The sequence below is a fragment of the Crocodylus porosus genome, unplaced genomic scaffold (genome assembly GCF_001723895.1).
Source record: "Crocodylus porosus isolate Cpor-Errol unplaced genomic scaffold, CroPor_comp1, whole genome shotgun sequence".
Lineage (NCBI taxonomy): Eukaryota > Metazoa > Chordata > Crocodylia > Crocodylidae > Crocodylus > Crocodylus porosus.
Genome location: NW_017728931.1, coordinates 38,526,511 through 38,552,058, shown reverse-complemented (window position 1 = coordinate 38,552,058; position 25,548 = coordinate 38,526,511). Strand labels below are relative to the sequence as shown.

The window sequence follows — 25,548 nt, the reverse complement described above, 5'->3', positions numbered from 1 at the left end:
AGGGAGCAATCAGAGCATCCTGCCAAGGCCTGGCCATGCCCCCTCAGCTCAGCCCTGTGGAAGCAATGGAGGACTGCTGTAGCCCCTCCCCTGGCTTCTAGCCTGAGGCACTGAGGCATGTGCCTGCATTTCTGGGATGTCTGCCTGGTTACAAAACTGATTTAACCTAGCCAGGTTAGACTAACCTGCAAAGATGGAATCAATTCAGGCTCTTTAATGTCTCTCCCTAGCCCATCAGTTCAGCAGATATATAAACATTCCCATCAAATCAAAACAAAAGATCTTTGGGAACTCATTCAACTTTCTTCCCCTTTCTCCCCTGGCCTTTTGACTCTGGCTTCTTCACAAGTCCCCTTTTATGAAAACAGGGTCCAGCTTCTTTCTTAACTGTAACTAAAATCTTCAGGGAAGTGGGGGGGTTTTTTCATCTTCTTCTTTCCCCCAGCATTTTTCTGTGCCATAGATGCACCAAATCAAAGAATGGGTCACTTAGCCATGGGCCTTGATCCCCCTCCTTTCCTTTACAAACCAAAACTTACAAATGAATCCCTCAGGCTTCCTTTCCCTCCACTCAGGCACCCTCTGCTCTAGACTTCCCCTACCTCCTGCCTCCCACCCCCAGTCAATGTTTACTTAGCTTTTGGGGAGAGTTCATTGTTCCTTGCTCAGGCTGGTCCTGGTCCTGGCAATTCCAGAGCATCTGTGTGCAGCTTCTCCTCTGAGGTCTTCCCATCTGGCAGGCTCCACTGGTCTTTTCCCATGCTGGGGACACTGAATGCCGAGTTCTCTCAGCGACTTCCTTTTAAATTGCCTGCTCCTCACTGCCGGTTCCACACAGCACGTGTCCTTATGCTCCCGGGATTGCTGGCAGCTGTGTTTTTCCCATGCTCCATAGCCACGCTGTGCATCCGGACCGAAACTGGTGAGTTCCCAGCCAACATGGCTGGTTCAGCGGGAGTATAGCAGGGGCTGGGCCCCTGTCCCTGCCACACTCATCTGGTCCATAGCCCTTCTGTGAGACAGGATTAAGTATAACTACTAGACCATTCCTGACATGTTTGTCTAACCTATTCTTAAAAAACTCCAGTGACAAGGATTTTTTAAGCTCCCTCTGCAGCCTGTGCCAGTGCTTTAACTTTCTTTATCATTAGAAAGCTTTTTCCAAGTATCCAACCTAAATAACCCTTGCTGCAAATTAAGCCAACCATCTCTTCTGCCTTCACTGGGCATTGAGTATAATCAATCACTGTATTCCTATTAACACTCTGGGCATGTACAGATGTTCCCACATTCACTGGTGCTACAAACCGTGCCAGAAGCATGATGTAATTAAGTTGGGGTGTGGCAGGATCAAGGGGTTGTCCATTGGGGAGGGAGGGTGGAGTTGGAGGGCTAACTGTAGCTCAGTCAGGGTTGGAGAGGGGGAGCAGGAAAAGTACAGCCTTGGGGCTGGAGTGAGCATCTGGCCTTTCCCAGCACTAGGACTGCACTCCAAACTTATATATATATGTTCAGCTAAATTGGGCTCAGGTTAACCTGATCTACTTAGTGCATCTTCTCAGGTGAATTAATTTAAATCAGGTCAGCCATTTTTTTGCTTAGTCTAAACTTCTCAAACAGATGTACAGTTCAGCATGTAGATCAACCTAGCTAGGTTGATCTAAGTGAAATGTTTACAGATAACTGATTTTAAGTATGTAAGAGAGGGTATCATGTCTTGTCTTGCCCTTCTCTTTTCTAAACCAAATAAAACCCAACTTCCAACTTTTTCTCTGAAGTCATACTTTCTAAATCTCTTATAATTTCTGCTGCGCATCATCTGAACTATTTCCAGTTTGCTTCCTTTATACTTTATTTGTGTGATGCCCAGGACAGAACACAGCCTCTACTATATCCAAGTACTGTGGAATAATGAATTCCTCTGCCTTTCAGATGATCATTCTGTTAATACATCTTGGAATGAGATTTGCCTTTGTGGTTGGGGATTTTTTCCCCTTCTTTTTTAGCAGCTATACCTTACTGTTGAACGATATGCAGATTTTGGTCCACAGTAATCCCCAGCTCCTTTTCTGTGCTACTGCTGCCTAGCAAGTTGTTCCCCTTGTATTAGTACATGTTTAAAATAAAGATGAGATGGACCCACTGTGCAGAATTAAGAGCTGGTCTTGCATATGTGTTAGAGTAAAAACATGTCTGAATCTGCGTAGTGATGGGACCAACACCTAGATTTACATCCATATACTGAGTAGTTCCAAACTCTGTAGTGAAATTGTAGGATTGTAGTTTATTACCATACTGCATGTGCTAAAATGTCGAGATCATAGAACAGCCCAGATTTAGGAACATTTGTTTTTTGCTCCTAACAGAATACAAGCATGAAAAAAAGAAGAAAAAAATAGTAAAGCCCTTCGGTTTCTTAAATGACTATGTATTTTCAACTCCCTTTTGAGACCTGCAAGCTAGAAGTTGTAGTTAGCTTTGTTACCAGACAATTATGTTCCTTCATAGGAGTATTGTCTAGAGTATAGTCCTTATGCTTAGTCCTTATTTAGTCTGTGTAATAGCACTTAATCACTCCTGCTACACTTATAACCTTTGGAATATTAAATAGTAGGTAAGAGATACAGATTTCTTTATTTTAAAAAGCTCTATTTAGTCCATTTTCTGTAAAGGAGTTAGAAACCTGTGTTTAAAATAGCTAACATAAGCATATACCAGCAGAATCTCTGTTAAATATGTAGTCAGTGGTGTTGCACTGAAAAATTCTGCTCCCTGTTCCCCTAACAAATTCTTCTGACTTTGGTCAGCAGGTTTATCAGGAACACCCTGTCCCACAGTCTAAAGGAGATAGATAGATAGATAGATTTGCATATGACACCTCCTTAGCAATGTTTCATAACATTTGGAATCTAAGGACTAAGCGTTCTACATGATCAGTTTTCATAATACAACATACTCCACATCTTGTATACATAGCCGATACATTCATAATTCTCTTAACTGCATAACACATTCGTCCATGTGGGTACCATCCTTTGTTTGCTAAAATGCCAGCCTATTAAGCAATTGTTTGGCTCATTGTCAGCTACAGATTACAGCTCAGATCTATAACCTAACTTAGCAATGTCATTTGGGGAAGTTAAACATCATCTTCTGTGATTTTATCTGCTTTCTGTCAGACCACACATCATCCTTTGTGGTCTTTATGTGCTTCCTATCAGACCAAAGTCGGTACTGTAAAAAACACAAGCATAACTAACATTCTTATTTTTAGTCTTGACAAAGTTTTAGACTGAACAGGCATGAATAATAAACTGCCCTCAGAGCTTAAGACTAGCAAAATAGTGTTTAAAAAGCATTGCTGTGGCACCTGCTTCCTGTGCTGTACATTTATGGATAAACAAAGGAGTTCAAACTTCAGGACTGGCAGCTAGATAGTAGGTTCCTTTTCTCTTCTAATGACACACTCCTCTTGGTGGTTCAAGGACTCATTGACTCTCTTGAAGTCTTAGGTTTTCTTGTTTTAACCCTCCAGTCTGTGATCTGTTCCCTAGCTGAGAGTGTGGCTATCTTTTGCTTGGCTCTGCATACCAATCCCACAACTTAAATAGGCCAATAGCTTTCATGGACTGTGACGAGCCCATGGTTTCCAAATAGGGTCAGTTAGTTTTCACAAGCTCTAGAGTTCACTTAAAATCAGAATTATAGTGAAAAAGCCTGTAAAATGTTTAAAGTAGAAAAATTAAGCAAGCAATCTCAAAAAGACACGAAGTTGAGAGCAGTCTGAAAATAGGTTAAGCTGCCTTCTGAGTGTTTTGATCCACTTATCTTGAGATGGATATTTCTGCAGTTCACTCTGTTAGAATTGAGATGGGCTTTGAAAGCATAGGGAATCAGGCCAGTGCTGTATTAGCAGGAAACTTTTCCTTTTATGCATTTGAATTAAAACAAAGACAGGCATGCAGAGTACTTTGCCAGGGCATGAAAATAACACAAAGCTTTGTTTCATTTCATTTCTTCCTGTTCTCAGCACCTGCCGGTTAGATTAAGCTCTCTCTTTATTGTTGGGTTCCATACTACTGAAAACAGATGTATCACATTTCTGAGTCCTGCATCTGCTGTCCATGCTACACAAGGATGAGGCTGTCCAGAATAGCCTGTTGCATTATGTGATATTGGATTAAGCCATTCCTAATGGTGTATAACTAATTCTGCATGAGAAGCTTGTTCTTAAAGAGGCCAGAGATTGTATACATCACATCTTCACACAAATGGGATATCAAGATTTACCTGAACATGTTGAGCCTGGAAGAGATTTTTGTTTCATTACTGGTATTGTGATATAAGAAGCTCTGAATGCATTTGAAGTCAGATCTTCTCAACCTGATCTTGAAAACAAAAATTTAAAAGGGCTTTCCTCCAGATCTGTAGGAGTGATTTAGAAATTGATTATGCATTGATTTAATTTATAATAAGCTGCCTTTTGAGGTGCACTTTTGTACTGCATTTATTAAATTCCTATATGGTACACTTCAGCTAAGATTCAGCTAAGAAATACCTAATAAATATGTTGCATTGTCACATTTTTTGTGCCCTCATCCAATCCAGCACAAGGCAATGAGGGAAGGTACAGGATTTCTAAAACGGTGAAAAATCTACTACTCAGTAATTCAAAGTAATTTACAACATGCCTTTAGGTACACAATTATTGTTGAGGCCATCTTACAAGCAAGGAAGCTAAAGCATTGAGTGATTGAATATTTTACTGGACATTACATAAGAACATAACCATTGCCATACTAGGTCAGACAAATGATACATCTAGCCCAATATCCTGTCATTGACAAGAGCTTTAATAGATGACTTAAAGAGAGAGCATATGAATAGGGCATATCTTAAGAAATCTAAAGAAACCCCTGTAACACCATTCCTGGTATCCACCGTTATTGATTTTGGGATGGCAACAGATGCTTTCCTGACTGTTCTATTTAACTGCTGTTAATGGACCTATTCTCCCTGAATTTGCCTAGCCCATTTTTTAATTTAGCTGTACTATCTACTGCTGCAACATCCTGTGGCAATGATCTCCACTAGTTAAGTGCACACTGCATATAAAAAAGTACTTTCTCTTGTTTGCTTTAAACCTTCTTTTCTGCTCATTTCAGTAGATGCCCCATAGTTCTAGTATTCTGGGACTTGTTAAATAACAGTTTCCTATTTACTTTGTCCAAATCCTTTGTGATTTTTTTTTTTAGATCTCCATTATATCCTCCTCAGCCTCCTTCTTTCCAACAGAAGAGTCCTAGCCTTTTTAGCCTTTCTGGTATGGCAGTTTCTCTACACCCCAGGTCATCTTTGTTGACCTTCTTTGTACCTTTTCTAATTCTACTATTCTTTTTTTGAGATTCAAAAATTAGAACTGCACACAATACTCACAATATGATGAAGTTTTCTGTTTTGTTTTCATTACTATCCTTCATGATGCCCAGCATTTTATTGGCCTTTTTTATTGCTGCTTCACATTAAGCCAGTATTTTTAGAATGATTTACAATGACTCCAAGGTCACTTATCTGAGCTGTAACAGCTAGTTCAGAACCCAGCATTGAGTACATGTAGTTGAGGTTATTTTTTACTTGCACTCATTAACATTGACGTTTATCTGTCACATTTTGTCCATTTGCATAACTTTGAGAGAGATTTCTGCAACTTCTTACCATCAGCTTAGGATTTGACTACCTGGAATAATTTAGTACAGTCTGCAAATGCTGAGATATCACTGTGCACTCCCTTTCCCAGGTAATCGATGAAAATGTTAAACAAAACCAGGCCCAACATAGATTCCTGTGGTATCCTGCTACAGACAGTCCTCGACTTACGATGGTTCTAGTTACGACGAACCATAGTTGCGATGTTTGTAAATTGACACCTGGGTTTCGAATTTCTGACCCGGGTTTCAACTTTACAATGCTGAATGCTGGATACAGGTCTGTTGGTGGAAAGGGAAGGAAAAGGCCATGGCAGGGCAGATCAGGGCCCCAAGGGGGGGGGCTGGAACAGGGGCTGGGGCAAATGCTGCCCAGCTGGGGCTGCTCTGGGCTCTGGAAGTGGGGGCTACAGGTGGTGGGAGAAGCCACAGCTTGTCCAGCTGCTCCCCCGGCTGCCCCCACTGCGGCAAGGCAGGCAGTGCCAGGGCTGTGCCGGATGACCATGGGAGAAGCCGCAGCTCATCCAGCTTATCCCCTAGCTGTGCACACTGGGGTGAGGCAGCTTGAGCTGGGTAACCACAAGAGAAGCTGTAGCCTGTCCAGTGGCTCCTGCTGCTTGTCCAGTAGGGCATAGCAATCAGGGAGGAACGTGTGACCCCAGATCTGGTCTGCTTCGGGAGGGGTGGGCTGCACTCAGGGCAGATCCGGGGCATATGCCCCTCCCCCATGCCCTTCTGGACACATGGTCAGAGCGGCAGTGTGCCACTTATCTGGTGCTCACTCATTGCTGCTGCTGCCACTAAAGCACTATGGTACTGTACCTGTACTGAATAAAGAATAAGTCCCAGTACTGTACAGTACAGTACTTTACAAATTCACTGCACTGCCCATGTGCTGTTCTGTTTCCAAACTTTTTCCAAACTGCCCATCATAATAGCAGAAAAGCATAAATCTGGTGGAAGTGATGTTTCTTCTTCTAAGAAACATAGAACAATTACTATGGAAACAAAAATGGAAATAATTAAGAGGTCTGAAAAAGGAGACCCCAACTGAAAAGGGGAGAGCTTTGGATATCTGCCAAATGACTATCATGCCCATCCTGATAGACAAAGCAAGAATTCAGGAGCATGTTAAGGACTTGGCTTCTATGCACTCACCTGTAATAACTGAGCAGTGTGTTGGACTTACTGCTCAGGTTGAGAAACTGTTAATCATTTGGCTGGAGGATCAAAATAAACGCCGTGCTCCTGTGAGTTTAGGCATCATTCAGGAAAAGGCTAAGAGTCTTTATGATAATCTATAGCAACAACAGGGGGAGAGTTCTAATGCTGAGCCTTTTACTGCAAGTAGGGGATGGTTGATGTGTTTTAAAGCCGGGGCCAATATGCATAACATCAAGGTCTCAAGCTGCCAGTGCTGATGAAGAGGCAGCTTGTGCTTTTCCTGAGACATTGACTGAAATCATTGAAGAGAGTGGCTGTTGTGCTTAGCAAGTTTTTAATGTTGATGAAACTGGACTCTTTCAGAAAAAAATGCCATCAAGAACCTGCATTGCCAAACAGGAGAGATCTATGCCAGGGTACAAAGCTGCTAAAGATAGGCTCACTCTTTTGCTTGGTGCAAAAGCTGCACGTGACCTTAAACTTAATGCTTAGTTGTATACCATTTGGAAAACCCCAGAGCTTTCAAGGGACATTCCAAGGCGTTTCTCCCAGTGATATGGAAATCCAGTCCAAAGGCCTGGTCAATAAGAATATTTTTGAGGATTGGTTTAATCATCATTTTGTGCCAAGTGTCAGTGATTATTGCAGCAAAAACAATCTTGCATTTTTAAAGCGTTGTTAATCCTCAACAATGCTCCTGGTCATCCAGCCATCCCTGATGACATGCATTCTGACATCAAAGTGGTGTTTCTGCCCCCCAACACCACCTCATTGTTGCAGCCCATGAACCTGAGGGTAACTGCATCCTTCAAGGCCTGCTATCTTAGGTGCACATTTGCCCAGGCCATCAGAACAATTGAGAAGGAAGGTGGACCAACTCTGAACGAATTCTGGAAAGGCTTTAACATGCAGTTAAGAACATTAGTGAGGCATGGAATGAAGTCAAACAATTAAATTTGAATGGTGTTTGGAGAAAATTGTGTCCTAAGTTTGACTGACTTCCAAGGCTTTACAGACACTGTTGAAGAGGTGACCAAAAATGTTGGGCAAATAACTCAACTTAGATGTTGCACCAGAAGATGTTGATGAGTTGCTGGCATCACATTTTGAAGAATTAACCAATGAGGACCTCATTGAATTGGAACAGCAAAAAGTGGCAAAGGAAGAAGATGTACCCACTATTGAAGAGACTCCTCATAAAGTCTTGACAACAAAAGTGTTGGCTGAGGCATTTCAACATTTGGAAGCTGCTTTGTCTCTGTTTGAGGAACACGACCCTGACATTGAATGGAGTGCATCAGTGACTAGGGCCATATCCAGCATGTACAGCTGCTACAGAGAAATTTACAAGCAAAAGAGAGCATCTGTCTAAACTTCCTTGGGCACTTTCTTTAAGAAAGTAGACAAGACTCCAGGAAAACCTGTAGCCAAAACTCCTGAGAAGACTCCTGCCAAGAACCCTTCAAAAAGTCCAGCAAAGTCACCTCAAAGAAGTCCTTACAAATAAATATGATTGCTATTTACACTATAAATACATAAACAAATATATATAGACAAGTAATATAGCTACATTTATTTTATATAATTGATTAAGTACTGTACAAAATTCTGGGTTATGTGGGGTGAAAATAAGGTATTGGGCCTTGGTTCAGGAACCAATCCCCCATTTATAACATTGTTTCCTATGGGAAAATTGGTTCCAAGTTACAAATTTTTTACTTAAGACATGGTTTTCAGGAACCAATTGTAAGTCTGAGGACTGTCTGTCTTGACCTTCCTCAATCCAGAAACATGACCATTTAGTCCTCCCTTTTGCTTTCTATCTTTAAACCAGCTTTCAGTCCATGAAAGAACCTTCTTGCAATGCAGTAATAGCTCACTGATTTTTTTTTTTTAAGACCCTTTGGTGAAGGACTTTGCCAAAAGTTTTTTGGAAATTCAAATATATTATGTCAGCTGGATCCCCCTTGTCTATGTGCTTGTTACCACCCTTAAAGAACTCCAACAGATTGGTGAGACAGATAAATATGATATACTGGGGAAGAGTCAGCGTGGTTTTTGTAAAGGGAAATTCGATATGACATGCTGATTTTATTCTTCGTTATAGATTCTACCAATTTGCCAGGGATAGAATTGAGACTCACTGGTCTGTAGTTCCGAGGATCACTTCTGGGGTCACCTTTTGGATGATGGATATTATATAGTCACGTCCCCCTCAGTTCCCTGGCTCAGAAACCACTGCTGATAATACTCATACCATTGCTGGCAGTTCTGAAGTAACACAAATGTGAAATTTAGAACTCTCAGGTGAATACCATCTAATCCAAAGATTTATAAATGTTTAATTTATTGATTTTATTCTAAAATTTCCTCTGTTGTTACTTCAGTATAATTCAACTCTTTTGATCTGTCCAGTAGCAAGAAGCAGTTCAATGTGGGAATCTCTCCAACATTCTCTGCAGTAAAAACCAATGCCAATAATTCATTTAGCTTCCCTCCTCTATGGCCCTCTCATACCTAAATGCATATTTTATACCTTGGTCATCCAGCAGTCTCACCAGTTCTCTAGCTGCCTTTCTGCATTTGGTGTATTTTTGTAAGTTTTATTATTAATGTTATCATCCTTTGCTAGAAGTTTTTGGAATTCTTTTGACCTATATTGTTTTGCTTTTACATTTAACCTGCCTTACTGTGTGCACTTTCCCATTTTCCTCATTGGTCAAGGCTTTGCCTCTTCAATCATAGAAAACAGAGCTGGAAGGAACCTTGAGGCATCATATAGCCCACCCCCCTGCTCAGCTTAAGATCATCCCTCTATGAATCACCCCAGACAAACATTTGTGTAACCTGCTTTTAGAGACTTCCATTAAGATACTACAACCTCTCTAGACAATCTATTCCAGTGGTTGGCTTCTCCTCCTACCTAAATCTACTTTGTTGCAACTTCAGAGCTTCAACTCATTCAGCAAATTGTTAGCCCTGAGTAAATGGAACATTTTTTTTTAATTCTGTAACTGAGAATGTATTTTTCCCCATGCCCAAACATTTGCAACAGTTCTCTTGGGGTTCCTTTCTTAGGTTTATTCTCTTCATGGTATTCCCAAGCTTCTACAAATCCTGAATGTGCAAAATGAGGACATCCAGCGGGCAGCATGTGGAGCCTTGAGGAACTTGGTGTATGAGGATAATGACAACAAGCTGGAAGTATCTGAGCAGGATGGGATTCCAGTCCTGCTCCGTTTACTCAGACAAACCAGGGATGTGGAGACTAAAAAGCAAATAACAGGTAATACTTGTGGAGCATCAGTATGCAAGTTTGGAGAGCTCATTGTGGTGCACAGGGCTGCTTTAGTATAAATGATTGCTTACTTTACATAGGCAGACACTGGGAGCACCTATACACGTGCTGGACATCTGCTTTAATGCATGCGTCAGAGCAGACTCAATTAATCAAGTCTAATGGAGCGTGTTAATTAACATACTCCAGCAGCCTCCATGTCACATCTATTCAGCATCCCCATGCTTCAAGATGATAGAGGGGCACTTGAGCTAAAGCTTCATGGATTTCATGGACATTAGGGCTGGAAGGGACCTTGGAAGATAATCAAGTCCAGCCCCCTGCCCCAGGGGCAGGAAGTCAGCTAGGGTCAAAGGATCCCAGCAAGATAAACATCTAAATGTTTCTTAAAAGAGTCCAGAGGAGGTGCATGCACCACCTCTGGAGGCAGTCTGTTCCAGGCCTTGGGGGCTCAGACAGTAAAGAAGTTTTTCCTTATGTCCAGCCTGAAGCAGTCTTGGAGGAGTTTGTGACCCTTTCACCTTGTCATCCCTTGGGGCGCTCTGATGAACAGGTATTCCCCCAGATCCTGATGTATATCCTGTTGTACTTATAGGCTGCCACCTGGTCCCCACTGAACCTGTACTTTTCCAGGCTGAAAAGTCCCATGGCTCTCAGCCTCTCATCATAGGGTCTGTTCTCCTACCTTCTGACCATATGCATGGCTCTCCTCTGGACTCTCTCAAGCTTTTCCACATGCTTTTTAAATTATGGAGCCCAGAATAGGATGCAGTACTCCAGCTGTGGCCTCACCAAGACCCAGTCCAGCGGGAGGATAACATCCTAGGATTTGCTTGAGAAGTATCTATGGATGCAAGCCAGAGTTTTGCTTGCTTTACCAGCTGTGACAGCACATGGTGGCACATATTCATCCTGTGGTCAATTGTGACCCCCAAGTCTCTTTCAGCCGTGGTGCTCGCAAGCGTAGCACTGCCGAGCCTATAGGCATGCTGCAGGTTTTTTTACCCCAAGGTGGAGTACCTTGTATTTTTTGGTGTTGAGCGTCTTTAGGTTTTCATCTGCCCAATTCCTGAGCCCATCAAGGTCAGCTTGGATCACCAGCCTATCCTCAGGTGTGGACGCTTTACCCCAGAGTTTGGTGTCATCGGCGAACTTGACCAGTCCACTTGTGATACCAATGTCTACATCATTAATAAAGATGTTAAAGAGTATAGGTCCAAGGATGGAGCCTTGGGGGACCCCACTGGTCACAGCACACCACGATGATTTACTTCTGTCTATTACCACTCTCTGAGTCCGACCTCAGAGCCAATTCCCCAGCCATTGGATTGTTAGGTAGCTGAGGCCGCAGTTGGCCAATTTTTTGATGATGAGATCATGGGACACCAGATCAAAGGCTTTTTTAAAGTAAAGATATACGACATCAATCTCTTCTCCCTTGTCTAGGTGATGGATGAACTTTAGTTCAAATACCCCTGCCATTATTTGGACTCTGAATACACGTGACGTTGTGGACGGTTTAGTTTGAGCGGCTCTTGAAGCCACTCTAATTAAAGTGCCCACCCCTGTACCTCGGAGCATGTGTATAGATGCCCTGGGTGTGTCCAGTTCAGTCGAGAAGAATTAAGAATTTAGAGATGTTGTGAGCCAATTTAGGCCCCTAGCTTGGGCCTACCCCTGAAGTTTTCACTTAAAGCCAGTTCTCCTAAGGCGTTATACCAACAATGGTACCAGGCCACTGCAGTTTCCCCTGTATAAACTGCTTCTGAATTCTTAGTGTAACCCTTCTGCTGAGCACTTATAGGCAGCAACAGGGGCCAGGTTCAGTTTTGGGGTACTAAATATATTTTAGCTTGCCTCGAACCCCCACCCAGACCACTTGGGAAATACTAAATAAATTACTGTGTTGTCCCACATAAACAAAAACCCCTCCTGGTGAACGGTATAAACACAGACACCCAAATTTATTACAGAGAATATAACAAAACAAAAAAAACCTTAAATGTAATTTTAAGCCACTATTACTACAAAGCAGTCTATAGGTGGCACCCTCTTGAGGGAAGCTTCACCCATATCCCAGCACTTCTAAGCTTGAGTTGTATGTCAGAAATAGATGTCCTCACATTTGGGGTCTGCTCCTCCCTACCCCTCTCCTTGATCACAGATCCCCATACCCACAAGTGACTCTTGGTGTGGGGCTGATGATAACCAGAAAGTAGACCCATAGCAATACTTCCCTCCCCTTCCTGTATAAGGTGGTAAAGCTCATTTTTTACTCAGGCTTTGCAGAGATTACGTCCCCACTCCTATCAATATGAGTTTGCCAGAGTGAGGACTGTGTAAAAAAATTAGTAAGGGTGTTAGAATATGGCCATGATAATTTGTCAGGGAAAGCCCTCTGGATAAAAAATATTGTAGTTTCCCCACTGTATATTAATTTAGCATTTCATTAGGGGAAAAATAAGTCTCTGTTTCTCACAGAGACAAAGGTGTTTTAATAAGCCTTGCCTTTGCGCTCTGCCACAGCGAGTCAAAGGGCAAGTGCTCCCCTGTGCTTCTCTATGGCAGTGGTACACAGACTAAGTACACAAACAGGAAGCCAGGTTGTTTTTATTGAAGAACCAAAAGGAAAGCCATGTCTGTGCTGTTTCTCGAAGAAAACCAAAATGGGTAGGTAGAGTAAGATTTTGTTTTCAGATCCATTTACTCTTTTAAAAGGAGAGAATTAAAAACATTGATAAATTAAATTGTCCTTAAAATAGTGTTACTCAAACATGTCCTTTTTAATTTTTTAAGGTTATTTAAGGTTTTGTTTCCAGTCTGTGTGTTATGTCGGCTAAATTCTGCCCCCACCACACTGTTAACAAGTTTTTCACATTCAGTTATTGAAAAATCAAGTCCCTCATATAATTTCTTATGCCATATATTCTTTCAATATACAATAGCACTTTTGCACTAGGAATTTCTGCTTCTTCTATTGCCAGTGGCCCAATGACAGTTTTAAATGATATGTTGGTACAAATGGCTGTGTCCTGTCTGTGCTACAAGTTCCATCATTAGTACTGTTTGGAAGCACTTTGATCATTCTAGGGAAGTTGTTTTCAACTTTTTTTCATTTGCGGACCCTATTGAAAATTTCACATGAAGGTATGGACCCGTTTGAATTGTAAGTGTAGGTATTCACAAACTTTTGATAGATCATAGTAATCTTTCATGGACCCACTAAACATAATCTGAGGACCCCCATGGGGTCCACAGACCACAGGTTGAAAACCACTGCTCTAGGGTAAAGAGAATAGAAGTAGGGGAGGGTGTAAGGGACACCAACCCCAGGCACCAACTTAGGAGGGGTACCAGAATTGCCCCCCACCCTCACAGAGTTCATGTCTTGGCAGCATAAGCAGGCAACCATTGCTGGGTGCATGGACACTGCTGCTTTTGCAAGAGCAACAGCTGGGGTGGGCAGACCATGCTGAGGTGGCAGCAAAAGCATCTGGAACCATTTTTTGAGTCCCCAGCATAGGTAAGACTCTGTATAAACCCTGTCAATGCATCTTCTGGTATGGCAAAACACCCTGCCCCACCCCTTGCCCTTGCCCTCCCACACCATCCCTCATCCCCAGTTCTCTCACAGGGTTTGCCCAGGATCCAAATCCTGCTAGTTACACCTCTGGGCTAGGGACAGACGTTACACATAAACCAGTTTAAGTGATCAGAAATTGATTTAAACCTGTAACAGAACAGACATGCAGTGCACATAAACCAGTTTGAAAATGGCTGAAACCAATTTGAGATAAACATGGTTAAATGTAGTATCAGATTTAACTGATTTGGGTCAGACTGGTTTATGCAATGTCTGTCCCAGATCTCCTCGTGGTTTAACTTAAACCAGAGTCCCCCAGCATCCCAGATGCTTTGCATCTCTGGCCAGTGCTCTCTGCTCTGCAGCAGGACTGGCCCCGCCCCTCTGCTCCCTAGCTGGAGCTCCAGCAGAGATGGCAGGCACAGCAGTGTCTGCCTGGCTTCCCCCTGCCCCCGCTTCCCCTCCCTCTACCACCGCTCCCTGCTCAAGCGGGGATTTCTGGCTCCCCTCTCCCACAGCATGAACTATAACCAGCATGCTAGCTAATGCTGAGAGGTATCTGCATACAGTAGACAAGACAAAGGTAGCCAGGACAGTGTCCACTTAGGGCTTTTTCAAGCTAATCAACAGGTCAGCTGGTAATGTCCCTCTATTTCTTCCCTGGAAAAAGCTGTTTAAGAAGAGCATGAACTAATGACAGAGGCTTTTAAACACTGTGTTACGAACTCCCTGCTGGGCTGGTCAGGAGCAGCAGGAGGAGGAGGACCTTTCCCTAATCAGAGCCTTCTGCCGGGGCCTGACCACGCCTCAGCTCAGCACTGTAGAAGGGAATGGAGGGCTGCTCTAGTACCCCCCAGCTTCTAGCCTGAGCCACTGCATGCATGTGTGTGTATTTCTTCAGTCCAGAGGGGATGTGTGTACAGTTACAAACCAGTTCAGCCTAGCCAGATTAAACTAACCTTCAAAAATTAAGTCAATACAGGCTCAGGATTTTTGAATGTCTGTCTCTAGACCTGGGGATGAATCTACTGTGCTTTAATTTATCATAATGGTATTCAGTTTAAGGGGTATCCTGTCTCTGCAGTTATCTCAATCACTGAACATGAATGTTTACCTGAATGATTTAGAAAATTCTGGGAAATTAATGCACAGTCTGTGGCAGTTGGCACAACACAAGATGTTCCAGGATGTCCTCATGTCCCACAGACTGCAAGGAATGAGATTGACTTTACAACAGCAGTTCGTTGGTTTGTTTGTTTGGGGTGGAGGGAAGGTTTAATCTAGCTGCAAGTTCAAATATTCAAATATTTTAGTAGGCAGCAATGTTTTCTCCTATTTCTTTTTTTATTAAATCTCCCCATAGCTGATCCTTCTCCCAATTGGAGACCTATGAGTAGGGACCTACCTAAGTCGCAGTTTCACAGATTTCATGGAAACCACAAAATGCACCATTGCCTGCGATTACCGCAATCACCAGGATTGGCTGTGATTGCCTGTGAAATCAAAAAAGTGGTAGTGAGGTAGACTGAATGAAGGCACCCTCCACCAATTGGTGGCAAACAGCAGGGCAAAGAAAGCAGTAGTGACGTAGACTGAGTGAAGGTGCTGTTTGCCAGTCAACAGCAAGGGGAGGGGCCACCAGGGCCTCTCTGCCAATCAGCAGTGGGGGGCAGAGCCGCAGCAAAACGCCCACAAAATCGGCTCTGTACGCAGTGAGCAAGCCACAAAAAACCTGTTGTCTCACCACAACTTAGGTAGGTTCCTACCTATGAGTCAGAGGGTTATTGAAACTTGAGAACCTAAGGTATTTTCAGTGATCTCAGAGATGTTTTGTGTTTATTCTGAACCCAGGTGGCAGCTCTGCTTCCTCAGTTTCTTAGGTTGGGTAATGCAGGGGTGGGCAAAATATGGCTCAGGTCAGATCCAGCTCACCAGGCAATTCCATCCAGCCCATGGGCACCCACCAATTAATTGTACCCTGCCTAGCCCATGCACCTTGCTCCCACTCTGGTGCATGAAAGGGCCCTGCCCAACCAGCATACAGCTTCCGGATGGGGCTGCTGCTGCCACTGCTTCAGCTGCCAGGGGACCTGCTCAGCTTCCCTGGTGTCCAGCAGCTTCTCCTTGTCTCCCTGCTGCAGTGCTAACTCCAGGCAACAGGTAGGGAAGCATCAGGGGTTGGGGAAGCTATGGTGGGGGCAGGTGGGTGGAGCTGCAGCTGGGCTGGGGCAGGGAACATGGAGTTGGGGTCCAGGGGGGTGGCAGGAACACAGAGTTTAGGTGGGCAGGGTGTGCATGTGGGGGAAGGTGGAGGGGTGTGGGGACCTCCTGGTACACAGCCCTTGCCACCAGGAACAGCAGCAGGTGGTGAGTGCTTGGGGTGCTTGTGGCCTGTACAGGCATTGCGTGTGGCTCTGGCCAGAGCTGTACATGGCAGCAAGGAGCGTGACCTGCCCAGCCTGCCTCTGTCAGGCGGGATGCCGCACAGCACACATGCAGCTCCTGGCACTCATACACCACCACAGGAAGCCCTGAACCCTGGAGCCAGCTATCTTCCATGCTCTCTGCTGCCATGGAAGCAGGGGACAGGACTTCTGGTTCAGATGGCAGTCCGTACCCCCGCCCTCCCAAAAGGAGTAGTTCTGGGGGCAGGGGGAAGGATTTCCAGTGGCAAAGGTCAGGGGTTAGGGTCAGGACTCTGGTCCCAAGATGGCGATCAGGGGGCAGGGCTACCATTGTGGCCCTTGACACCTCCCCAGAACTCACTAAGCAGCTCTCCAGCTGAAATTTTTGCCCACCCCAGTGTAATGCCTTCCAGTTTAAAAGACTCTCCCACCCATTTTGTCACCTTACCTCTGAATGTCATGGGCCTCTGAAGGAATAATGGAATATTGCCTACATATTGCATATTGCACAGTGCACATGTGTTGCAATGTATACTTCAGGGGAAGGGTTTTAGTGCAGAATTTCACACCAGATCCTCCCAACTCAAAATGGCAGGCTCCTCTTATTTTTTTTTTATTTTTTTTTACATGCTGACTTTTATTTAATACTTAGTAATTTATGACTAAATTAGTTGAGGTGAGTGGCAATCTGGACAGTGCATGGACATTCATCTAATTAAACTCTTATCATCCATCTGTGAATGGTTTGATAACTTATCATAGTTGAAAAAAAAACTGGACTTCTGAAACACCAGGCGTAATTCGTGAGATAGTGAGAATCCCCTCCAATGACTCAAAGGCCTGTGATTTTCTGTAATAGTGATGTAATCTCTGGTTAAGACTGACAGAGGCAGGCTATGTGATTCTAGTGGTGTGTAGGAAGTGTGGCACCAAAGCTCAGTATCTGAAGTAAAGACTTCAAGCTGAGTTACCTGCCGAAGCAGTGTGGAAGGGAGGACCTCCAGAATCTTAAAGTGTTGTCTTGCAATAAATATTCTTAACAAAATGACAGAAAAAGATCTATTTTATACACATGAGAACATTCCAGGCTTACAAGTTCATCTTCATGGTTACTACTTAGTTAGTGCCAGGATTGTTAATGTTGATCTACCTGCCTAAACTTAATTAGGCCAGTCTGGTAAGACTAAAATGTACTGCTCTCAGTTCCTAATAATACACACTGTAAGACTAGTCATCATGGACACTCCCTCCCTGCCCATCCAGCCAACACATGTATACACACAGTACAGAGGGGAACAAAACAACATTAATAACAGGAAAAGTGGAGAAGTTTCCCTGGAGAGTAAATGTGATTCTGTGATATTCTCCCCATCTCTGTATAACCTCCTGCATAGTATATGTGCTTGTAGTGATGGACCACAAATTGGGGTGGGAAGGTGGGAGCAGAGTGCAAACAGTCTTGCTGTGTGGCATGTAGCTTTTAATTGAACAAGTGCAAGCTCAGCAATGAGAAACTGTGGAAAACAATGCTGGATGCAGAGTGCTGCTTTCCACCCTAGACAGTGCAGAGAGCTGGAGCAGGGAGCCATGCCAGTGTACCAACCAGACTGGCTGTGCTGTTAGTACAGTGGTTTGGAAGCTGTGTAATGAGCTGATAGGTTTTAGCCATGTCTTCCAAACTGGCATAGTCACAAAAAGGTTAAGTAATCACCTCAAGTTCACACTGAAAGGCATGGAGCTGTCGCTAGCTTCTTAATTTCATTTTAATTTATTAAAGAAAAGAATAATTGTTTAACGTGAAAGCAGAGTAACTATATTTTGTTTCTTGTCTTTATATATAGAAACTATAATTAACTATATAACTAAGTATATAACTATATATAGTTACTCTGCTTTCATGTTAAACATTTTTTCTTTTCTTTAATAATTAATAATTCTTTTAGGAAGGAAGCTGCCAATGAATTATAGGGCAGTGTGTAACTTGATGGGAGATGGCAAGAGCTGAGAGAAATGGCATTTTTGTTTGTTTTATAGTGAGCTTTGAAGGGAACAGAAAATAGAGGAGCTCTGGCATGAGAAAAATCAGTCTTTTGAAAGGGAGCCAGGGAAGCCTGGAGGGGTGTGTCTAACCTCTTGATCTTGTTATCATGCAACGTAAATCTAAGAAATGAAAGAAAATTCCTCCTGTAGGCAGGATTACAGTACAAACAGGCAGAACTGTCATGGAACAAATTATAACTGGTCAGGGAAGCTCCACAAAGCTTGCGCATATAAGACATCTAGGGGAACAAAATATGCTGCTATGAATACACTGTGCTGTGTACCTAAAAGGAAAAAGACCCATCTTACAAAGGTGTTTGTATGCAGGCAACATTAATCATGCCTGTAATCCTGCTGAAGCCAATTATATTTCTCACATGGATAAAAATATGTCGCTGTACAAGTATTGGTAACATGTTAAGTTATATTTTGGCATTTTTTAATCTTGTATTCTAGGTAGCTGTCTCTACAATTCAACATTTACTTTTTTCATTCTTATCTAATCCAGTGTTTTGTCAAGTCTATGTATATTCATTCTATTGTCATATGAATTTTGTTTAATGTAAGTCCAGTGAAACCATTCTGAATTCAGATCTTGTTTTACTGCCTACTAACTGCGTGGATTTGTGTGTGTGTACTTGTTTCTCTTTTTTCCCCCTTCATAAAATTCATTCACAGATGATGGCATTACTCCCAAAATAATGAGTGGGTTTTTTTCCATTGCTGGCAATTACTGTAGTTAAAACAGGACCTGCATCAAGATATTATAAGAGAAACATTATCCATGAGTGGATCAGAGGAACATCTGCCTTCACTGTACTAACTTTTAAAAGATGGAGTTCATGAAACTCAGAATAGCAAAAGAAACAAAAGCTGCCTTTGTAGTGAAGAGAAGCAGTGTATATCCTTTGTCGGGAGAAGTATACATCCTTTAAAATCATTGCCTTATACGTTATAGTAAAATAGTGGAAAACCTAACTAGTTAAAAAAACTCCATTGACCTTTCTTCAAACTTTTGGAGGCTGTGAATGTGCACAGTACATAGCATTTATCTGAAAGCATTCATAGAGGCAGATGGCTGGAAGATAACATTCCAGATGTTAAATTCCTCAGAGGGTGAACAATATTTCCTATTAAGTGTGGAAGAAACTTGCTAACAGAAATCTCCCACCTTAGTGTCTGCAATGTACACTATGCAACATAGTCTTTAGTAAAGAATTGTTAGTTAGTTAAAATTCCAGCCACTGATAAGAAGGTAGGGGGTGAAATTTCAAACAGACCTAGTAATGTGCTGATTCGGGGAATCTCCATTGCAACACCCACCGATGAAGTTTCTAAGGAGGGTCCACCAGAACTTTAAGCTGCCTAGGACTGCATAACCACTGCCTCTGTGAACCCCAAGAGTGAGTTCATACCTGAATTGTGCTGGTGTAAGAAGGCACAGCTAGCTTCACAATTAGTTTTGCCCCTATCCTGTAGTGTGTGAATCCATGCCAGGAGCCATGCACAGTTAGCTGAGGTACTTTGGGAAGTGTTATTTTTTCTCCCTTATGTTCTATCTCAGTGCCTAGGGTCAGCCAAAAACAACCTCCTACTAGTACCATCTGCGCATCAAATCCATTCAGCAAAAAATGTGTGGGAGGCTGTTCTTGGTAGTAGCTCTTTTGCTCTGGAACTCTTGTCATCCACCAGAGCCCAAGCCTGATCTTCCAAGGTCCCTTCTGGCCTTACAATCTGGGAATCTCCTGGAAGCGCCTCAAGGCTTTATTGAGGCCAGGAATTTAGCAAGCAAGATTGAGTTGGTGTAGTGTTTTGAAGTTTTTTGTTCATATATAATGTTTAATATTTTATCTGATTTAATAAGTGATTTGGTCTTCTTACTGTGAGGGTTTTGTTTGGGGGTTTTTTTGGGAAGGAGGGCATATAAACCCAATGAATAAAAGAAATGAGTGAATATTTGTGATTTTGGTAGTCAGGAAAATGAGTGAATTCCACAGATTGCCAGCATAATTTTGGAGTGGGTTTAGGGCCCTGGACCGGGTAGAAACAGATCTGGGTTTTGTCGCCTTGCCTTGGGCGAATCTAATCAGGTCATCCTTTGCCTCAGTTGTCTATCCGGAAAATAGAAAGAATACTTCCTCAGTGCAGGGGGGCGAGGAGGATACGTTTATCAGTAACTTTGAAGTGCTCTGTTGTGGGGAGCCGAGAGAAGGAATGCATATGCAGAAATTCCAGAGGGAGAATCTCTGTCGACTGTGTGAATCTAGGGGGCGAATCTGTCTACAGAAAACAAAGCAAAGCAGGTTGTCACTATCTCCAATGCATGCTCTCACCTTTTCCCCCCATTTCCCTCAGGCAGAAGTACATGAAACAATAGGTCCTGTTTTCATGCTCTGCCTCTGCTAGATACTGAAATGCCTATCCCTTGACCCTTTCTGGGCCATAAAATCCCACCATGTGGTTCAGGTCCTTTTGTCTTTTGCTGTTTTTATGCCCCTTTAACATACTACTATCACTGCCTTCCCCCCAAGGCAGAAGAAGAGTGGTATTACTCATTCCATTGGTTTAGCCATATCACTCAACTGACTGGGTTTTTTAATGTGCTCACCATTTGCTATTTTAGGATGAAGATTGCAAGAGAGAAGGAAAAGTAAATAAAAAAGAAAACCCATTGTCATCCCTGAAAAGGCAGAAGGTGAAGTAGATTTACGCTTTATAAACTAAGTCAGAGTTGGTCTATAAGGTGCAACTCTGCTTTGCCTTCTTCCTGAGTTCAGACCAACAGCTAATTACTTATCTCTCTGTAAGGTCAGAAGCACACAGTCCCTTCCTCGCATTGTAAGCCAGTGGGCACTGCTCTGCCTCCCTATGCTGATCAGAGTAGTATGAGCCAGATGGAATCCTTTGCTCCTTGATTCCCAGAAGCAGCCTTCACCTCTGGATCTTAGACCTCCTCTCTATTTACTGCTCATCCCTATAAGAAAGGAAAGGATCTGCTGTACACATTTAAGACCTCATGGAATATTTGTATTATAAAAATTAACGTTGCAGTTAAAGAACCCATGGACTTCAATTTAAAAGTTATCTCATTAGCTAGCTTTTCATTCTGAGAGTACTAACAAAGGATTTAAAAACAACCATTTGTCTGCACAGAAAGAGCAGCAGCAACACCTGTTCTGTGAACCAAGACTAAATGAACTATTAACCACCTGACTTGCTTAATTAAAACTTGTTTTAAATCTGAACATGTACAGTATAACACTGTAGATCAAGACATGCCTTTTCTCCTCCACCCACAGCACTCAACTGGCACTGGAAGTTAGCAATAATGGTTTCTTCATTTTGATGCTGGAAGTTCTAATCAAGGATTGCAGGAACTAACTTTTTAAAGTTTATAACATTTTCGTCTCTGAGCGAAAGCCCCTTAAAGCACATGCAAATCATCCATTTTTCAGTGTGTCCTGGATTAGCCTTGCATTAGCCTTGCATTAGCCATAAGCAGGTCGTGTTGCCTTTCTGATTTATTTTGGATGTTGTAGGTTTGCTGTGGAACATGTCCTCCAATGACCAGCTGAAAACCATGCTGATGAGAGATGCATTGCAGCAACTGACTGAGGCAGTTCTCATCCCCTACTCTGGCTGGCCAGATAGAGATTACCCCAAGTCAGGTGTCTTATCTGACCCTGATATCTTCTACAATGCCACAGGATGCCTGAGGTAAGCTCCCAGTCTTATCCATGTTTTTGAACTCTGCATCACTTTAGACCTAGGGGATAGTCCTGTTTTCAGGCCTGCACATAGGTCATATTTTGATAAGCCTGATTTATATGAATCTGAACTCAAAGGACACTGCAGCACAGTAACACAGTAACAACAACCTTATTGAGAAAATCCTACAACCCTGCCAGGACGTACTCAACAGAATCAAATCTCAGTCAAAAATTAAAGGTAAACAGGGCCAGTTATGCAAAACATATTTTTGGAAACAGTCATATTGAAATAATAAGGATTTCCCCATGGGATCATGGGCGAATCAAACCCATGGAATCTTGGGCATGGTTCAGTATGCAATCACATTCTCGGTGTCATCACCTTTATCATCATCATAACAGAGATCTTAAAAAACAAAAAGCACCATTAAAGTCAGTGTGGGACTGGGGAGAATTTCATCCAAGACACAATCCAACAATCCCTCCAAAAATGGAAAACACGCCTATAAAATCCTTTGAAGCTTGGCCTAGCCCTCTGTGCTTTAGAAAACAATGTGAGTGTCCAGCAAAAGAGTGATTTTTTGAGGGGGAAGTTGGTTTTGTTTTCCAGACCTATGGGTCAGCAATGTTGAGCTCTGTTACTTACTGATCTAAGTCTATTGGTGAATGGTGACACCTCCGTAGAATAAAACTCAGACTACAGATATAACAGTGACTGAAGCACTGCTTTCCACCCCACTGTCCCATCTCCTGAAGAACTGATTTAATTTTATTCAGCACAATTTATAGGTATAATTTGTACTCATCCATATTGCTAATAGCTGTACATTTAGGAGCTGCATAAAAATATGTCTGATCTTTACTCCCTCTCTGGCATAGACCTCCTAAGTCCTTAAAATATTTGCACGTAGATTGAATATTTGTGCCTCTGGCTAGGAGGGCGGGTTTAAGATTGCAAGAGCTGAATCATTACTATTTGAAAGGTAATTGTCTCAGAGCCTAGTAACATAAAAAGCAAAGCAGTGTAGTACTGGGTTTTTAATTTGTTTTTTTTATGCGCTAGAATGTTATGGAATATAAATTATAGTACATATCTTTTTACATCCATATGTACAGGATGGCTTGTCCTAAGCAAGCATTCGTTTGACTGGCAAATAAATTCCATTATTAGAAATTGGTAATTAGAATAGGCTAGAGTATAGCATTTACATGTTTGTCCACTTTGGGATGGTCTCAAAAGAGGCTGCCTACATCACCTGCTATATGGGTTCCACTGGAGTGGGGGCACGTCTTGGAATTCTGGGTGGATCAACAACTTGAATGCGAACGTTCAGTATTATGATCACATTAAGAAACTGCTTTGTCATTGTCATCACTTTTATCATCATCTCAATAAAGGTCTAAAAAATATAGGTCCACCATCTAAAAAGTCAGTTTCTGGAGAGAAGATTCCAAGCATCTGAGCAAGTGCAGTGTTCCCATAGTGGGTCTGGGGTACTAGAGTCAAAGTACTATGAGTTAAAAGTACTAGAGTTAAAAGTACTATGATGTAGCAAGCTCAAGCACTTTAAACAGGCAGGTTTTTATGGTTGCCAAGTCAGAGCTGACCAAAGCGGTACTACCACACCCTGCTCTGGTGAACCTGTCTGAGTAAGATCATATTCAAAAGGACTGCACACGTGCTAAATTAACTGAGAAGGTACCAGTTTAAATTCAGCTGAGTAATTGTCTATTCAACAATAAGATATTTAGGGCCTAATCAGATTGAGCCGATAATGAAATAAGCATTTCTATTGACTATAAGGAGATTTGATGAATCTGTGAATTTCTATTAACTATAAGGAGCTATGCACACTAAAGAGCAAAATGAGTGATTTACAAAGTGATTTATAAAATATTCATCATATCAATTATGAGACAAAAACGCCCTGCTCAGTTATCATGACTCACAACAAATATCCTCTCATTTACTACTATGAACAGTGCCCTTAGTTTTATATGTGTAGTCACCATAGATAAGATACAACTGTAGCAACAGAAAGTCAATCCAACAGAGGCCTTACTCGTGTCAGAACAAGTGACTGCAATTGTACAGACGGTGAACTTGTTATTCCCCTCTGCTTTCAGTCTGCAGAGTAGAATTCACTTCAACTCTTATGCAGTGCATTGAGGCATGTCTTCATGACCACTTTAGTGAGGGTTTCCTTTTTATTTAGTTGAACATCCTAATAAGATTACTGTTGTTTAGACTTTTTGGATATTTTGACCTTATTGTTAGAGAAACTGTTTTCTTTATAAGCTTTTCTCTGGAGCTTGCCACTACACTATCTAATGACCATACAAACATTAACAAGTTGATTCTCACAGCATTCCTCTAAGACAGAAAAATATTATCTGTTTTACAGAAGGGATATCTAAGGCAAAGAGAACTTAAGCAATGTGACCTGCACATGGTCACAGAAGGAGTTACAAAAGATATAAGTGATGATCTTGTACTTTGTGTTAAATCCCAGGCCAGTACCTTAACTATCATTATTATCAGCATTTACATGGAAAACAAATGCCCATACATGAATCCTTTATGGATCAACTTCAAAAACACTTTAGTGATTTAATAATTATTTAACTCTTTTAATTGGTATCTTAAGATGGTTCCCATATTCCAAAAAGCTCGTCTAAATCTCTCCCAACCAAGTAATCAGTCCAGTAAAAGATGTTACTCACAGATATCTTTCCCTCTCTTTAACTATTTACTTTCAGTCATGGTTTTCATTTTGCAGCACTGTTAAACTACAGTCTTTAATGTAATTTTCCAAGGCCTGTGCCTGACATACAGGTAAAGGTGCAATAGGATCTAATGTATAATCCATACAATTGCACTTCCTGACATGATAAATGGGCTCCCCATGCACCAGCAAGTAGCAAACTCCCATAGCTGGGAATCCTGGCAGCTGATTTGGGCTCCCAGCCACAGGAGCACATGTGTCCCTTGTAGCTGGGAGCCCCGTCAGCTGATGGGGATCCCAACCACAAAGGCATACTTGACCACACGTGCAATTAGTGATGTGATAAAAACCAGCCACCACACAGTTATTACACACTTTTTGTGGAATAATTTTGTGGCTTATTTCTTGTTGTATGACACCATTCATTGCTTTTACAGCTTGAGTGGTAATTAATCACATCTGAAGTGTAACATGTGGCAGGGGCCCAAAGATAACTATTTTATATTCTGGAATAACAATAAACTAAAGGACACTGCATCTTTTATAGTTACTTTGGGTTGATACTCATTCCACCTAGTAGGCATGATTCAACATCCCCTCAAGTATAATGAATTTCACAGAGCATTTTGGATTAGCCTGTTACATAGAGAGCTAGAGGTACTCACCATTGGGATAGTTTTCTTCTCCTTTACTCAGTCAACATGCAATACAAATATTAATATCAGCTTTATGGCAGCATTTCCAGGCCCTACAGGAGATTTGGGCTCCATATGATGAGAAAGCATCATTGGCCTGAACATCTTACAAGTTAAACAACACAGGCAGGTGTCAAAGAACACATAGTTTCATAGCTTCTAGGGTCGGAAGGGACCTGAGCAGATCATCTAGTCCGACTCCCTGCCATGGCAGGAAAGAGT

General features: G+C 42.2%; 1 protein-coding gene across 2 annotated transcripts in view; it reads left to right on the top strand.

Moving 5' to 3' along the window:
- The window catches only part of PKP2 (plakophilin 2), a 59,454-nt gene that overhangs the window by 10,538 nt on the left and 23,368 nt on the right, over positions 1-25,548 (top strand). For both annotated transcript variants that reach the window (XM_019544650.1, XM_019544649.1), the window contains exons 4-5: positions 9,948-10,155; positions 21,735-21,912. In XM_019544650.1, coding sequence (XP_019400195.1) covers positions 9,948-10,155; positions 21,735-21,912 — 386 coding nt within the window. The remainder of the gene's footprint in view (positions 1-9,947; positions 10,156-21,734; positions 21,913-25,548) is intronic.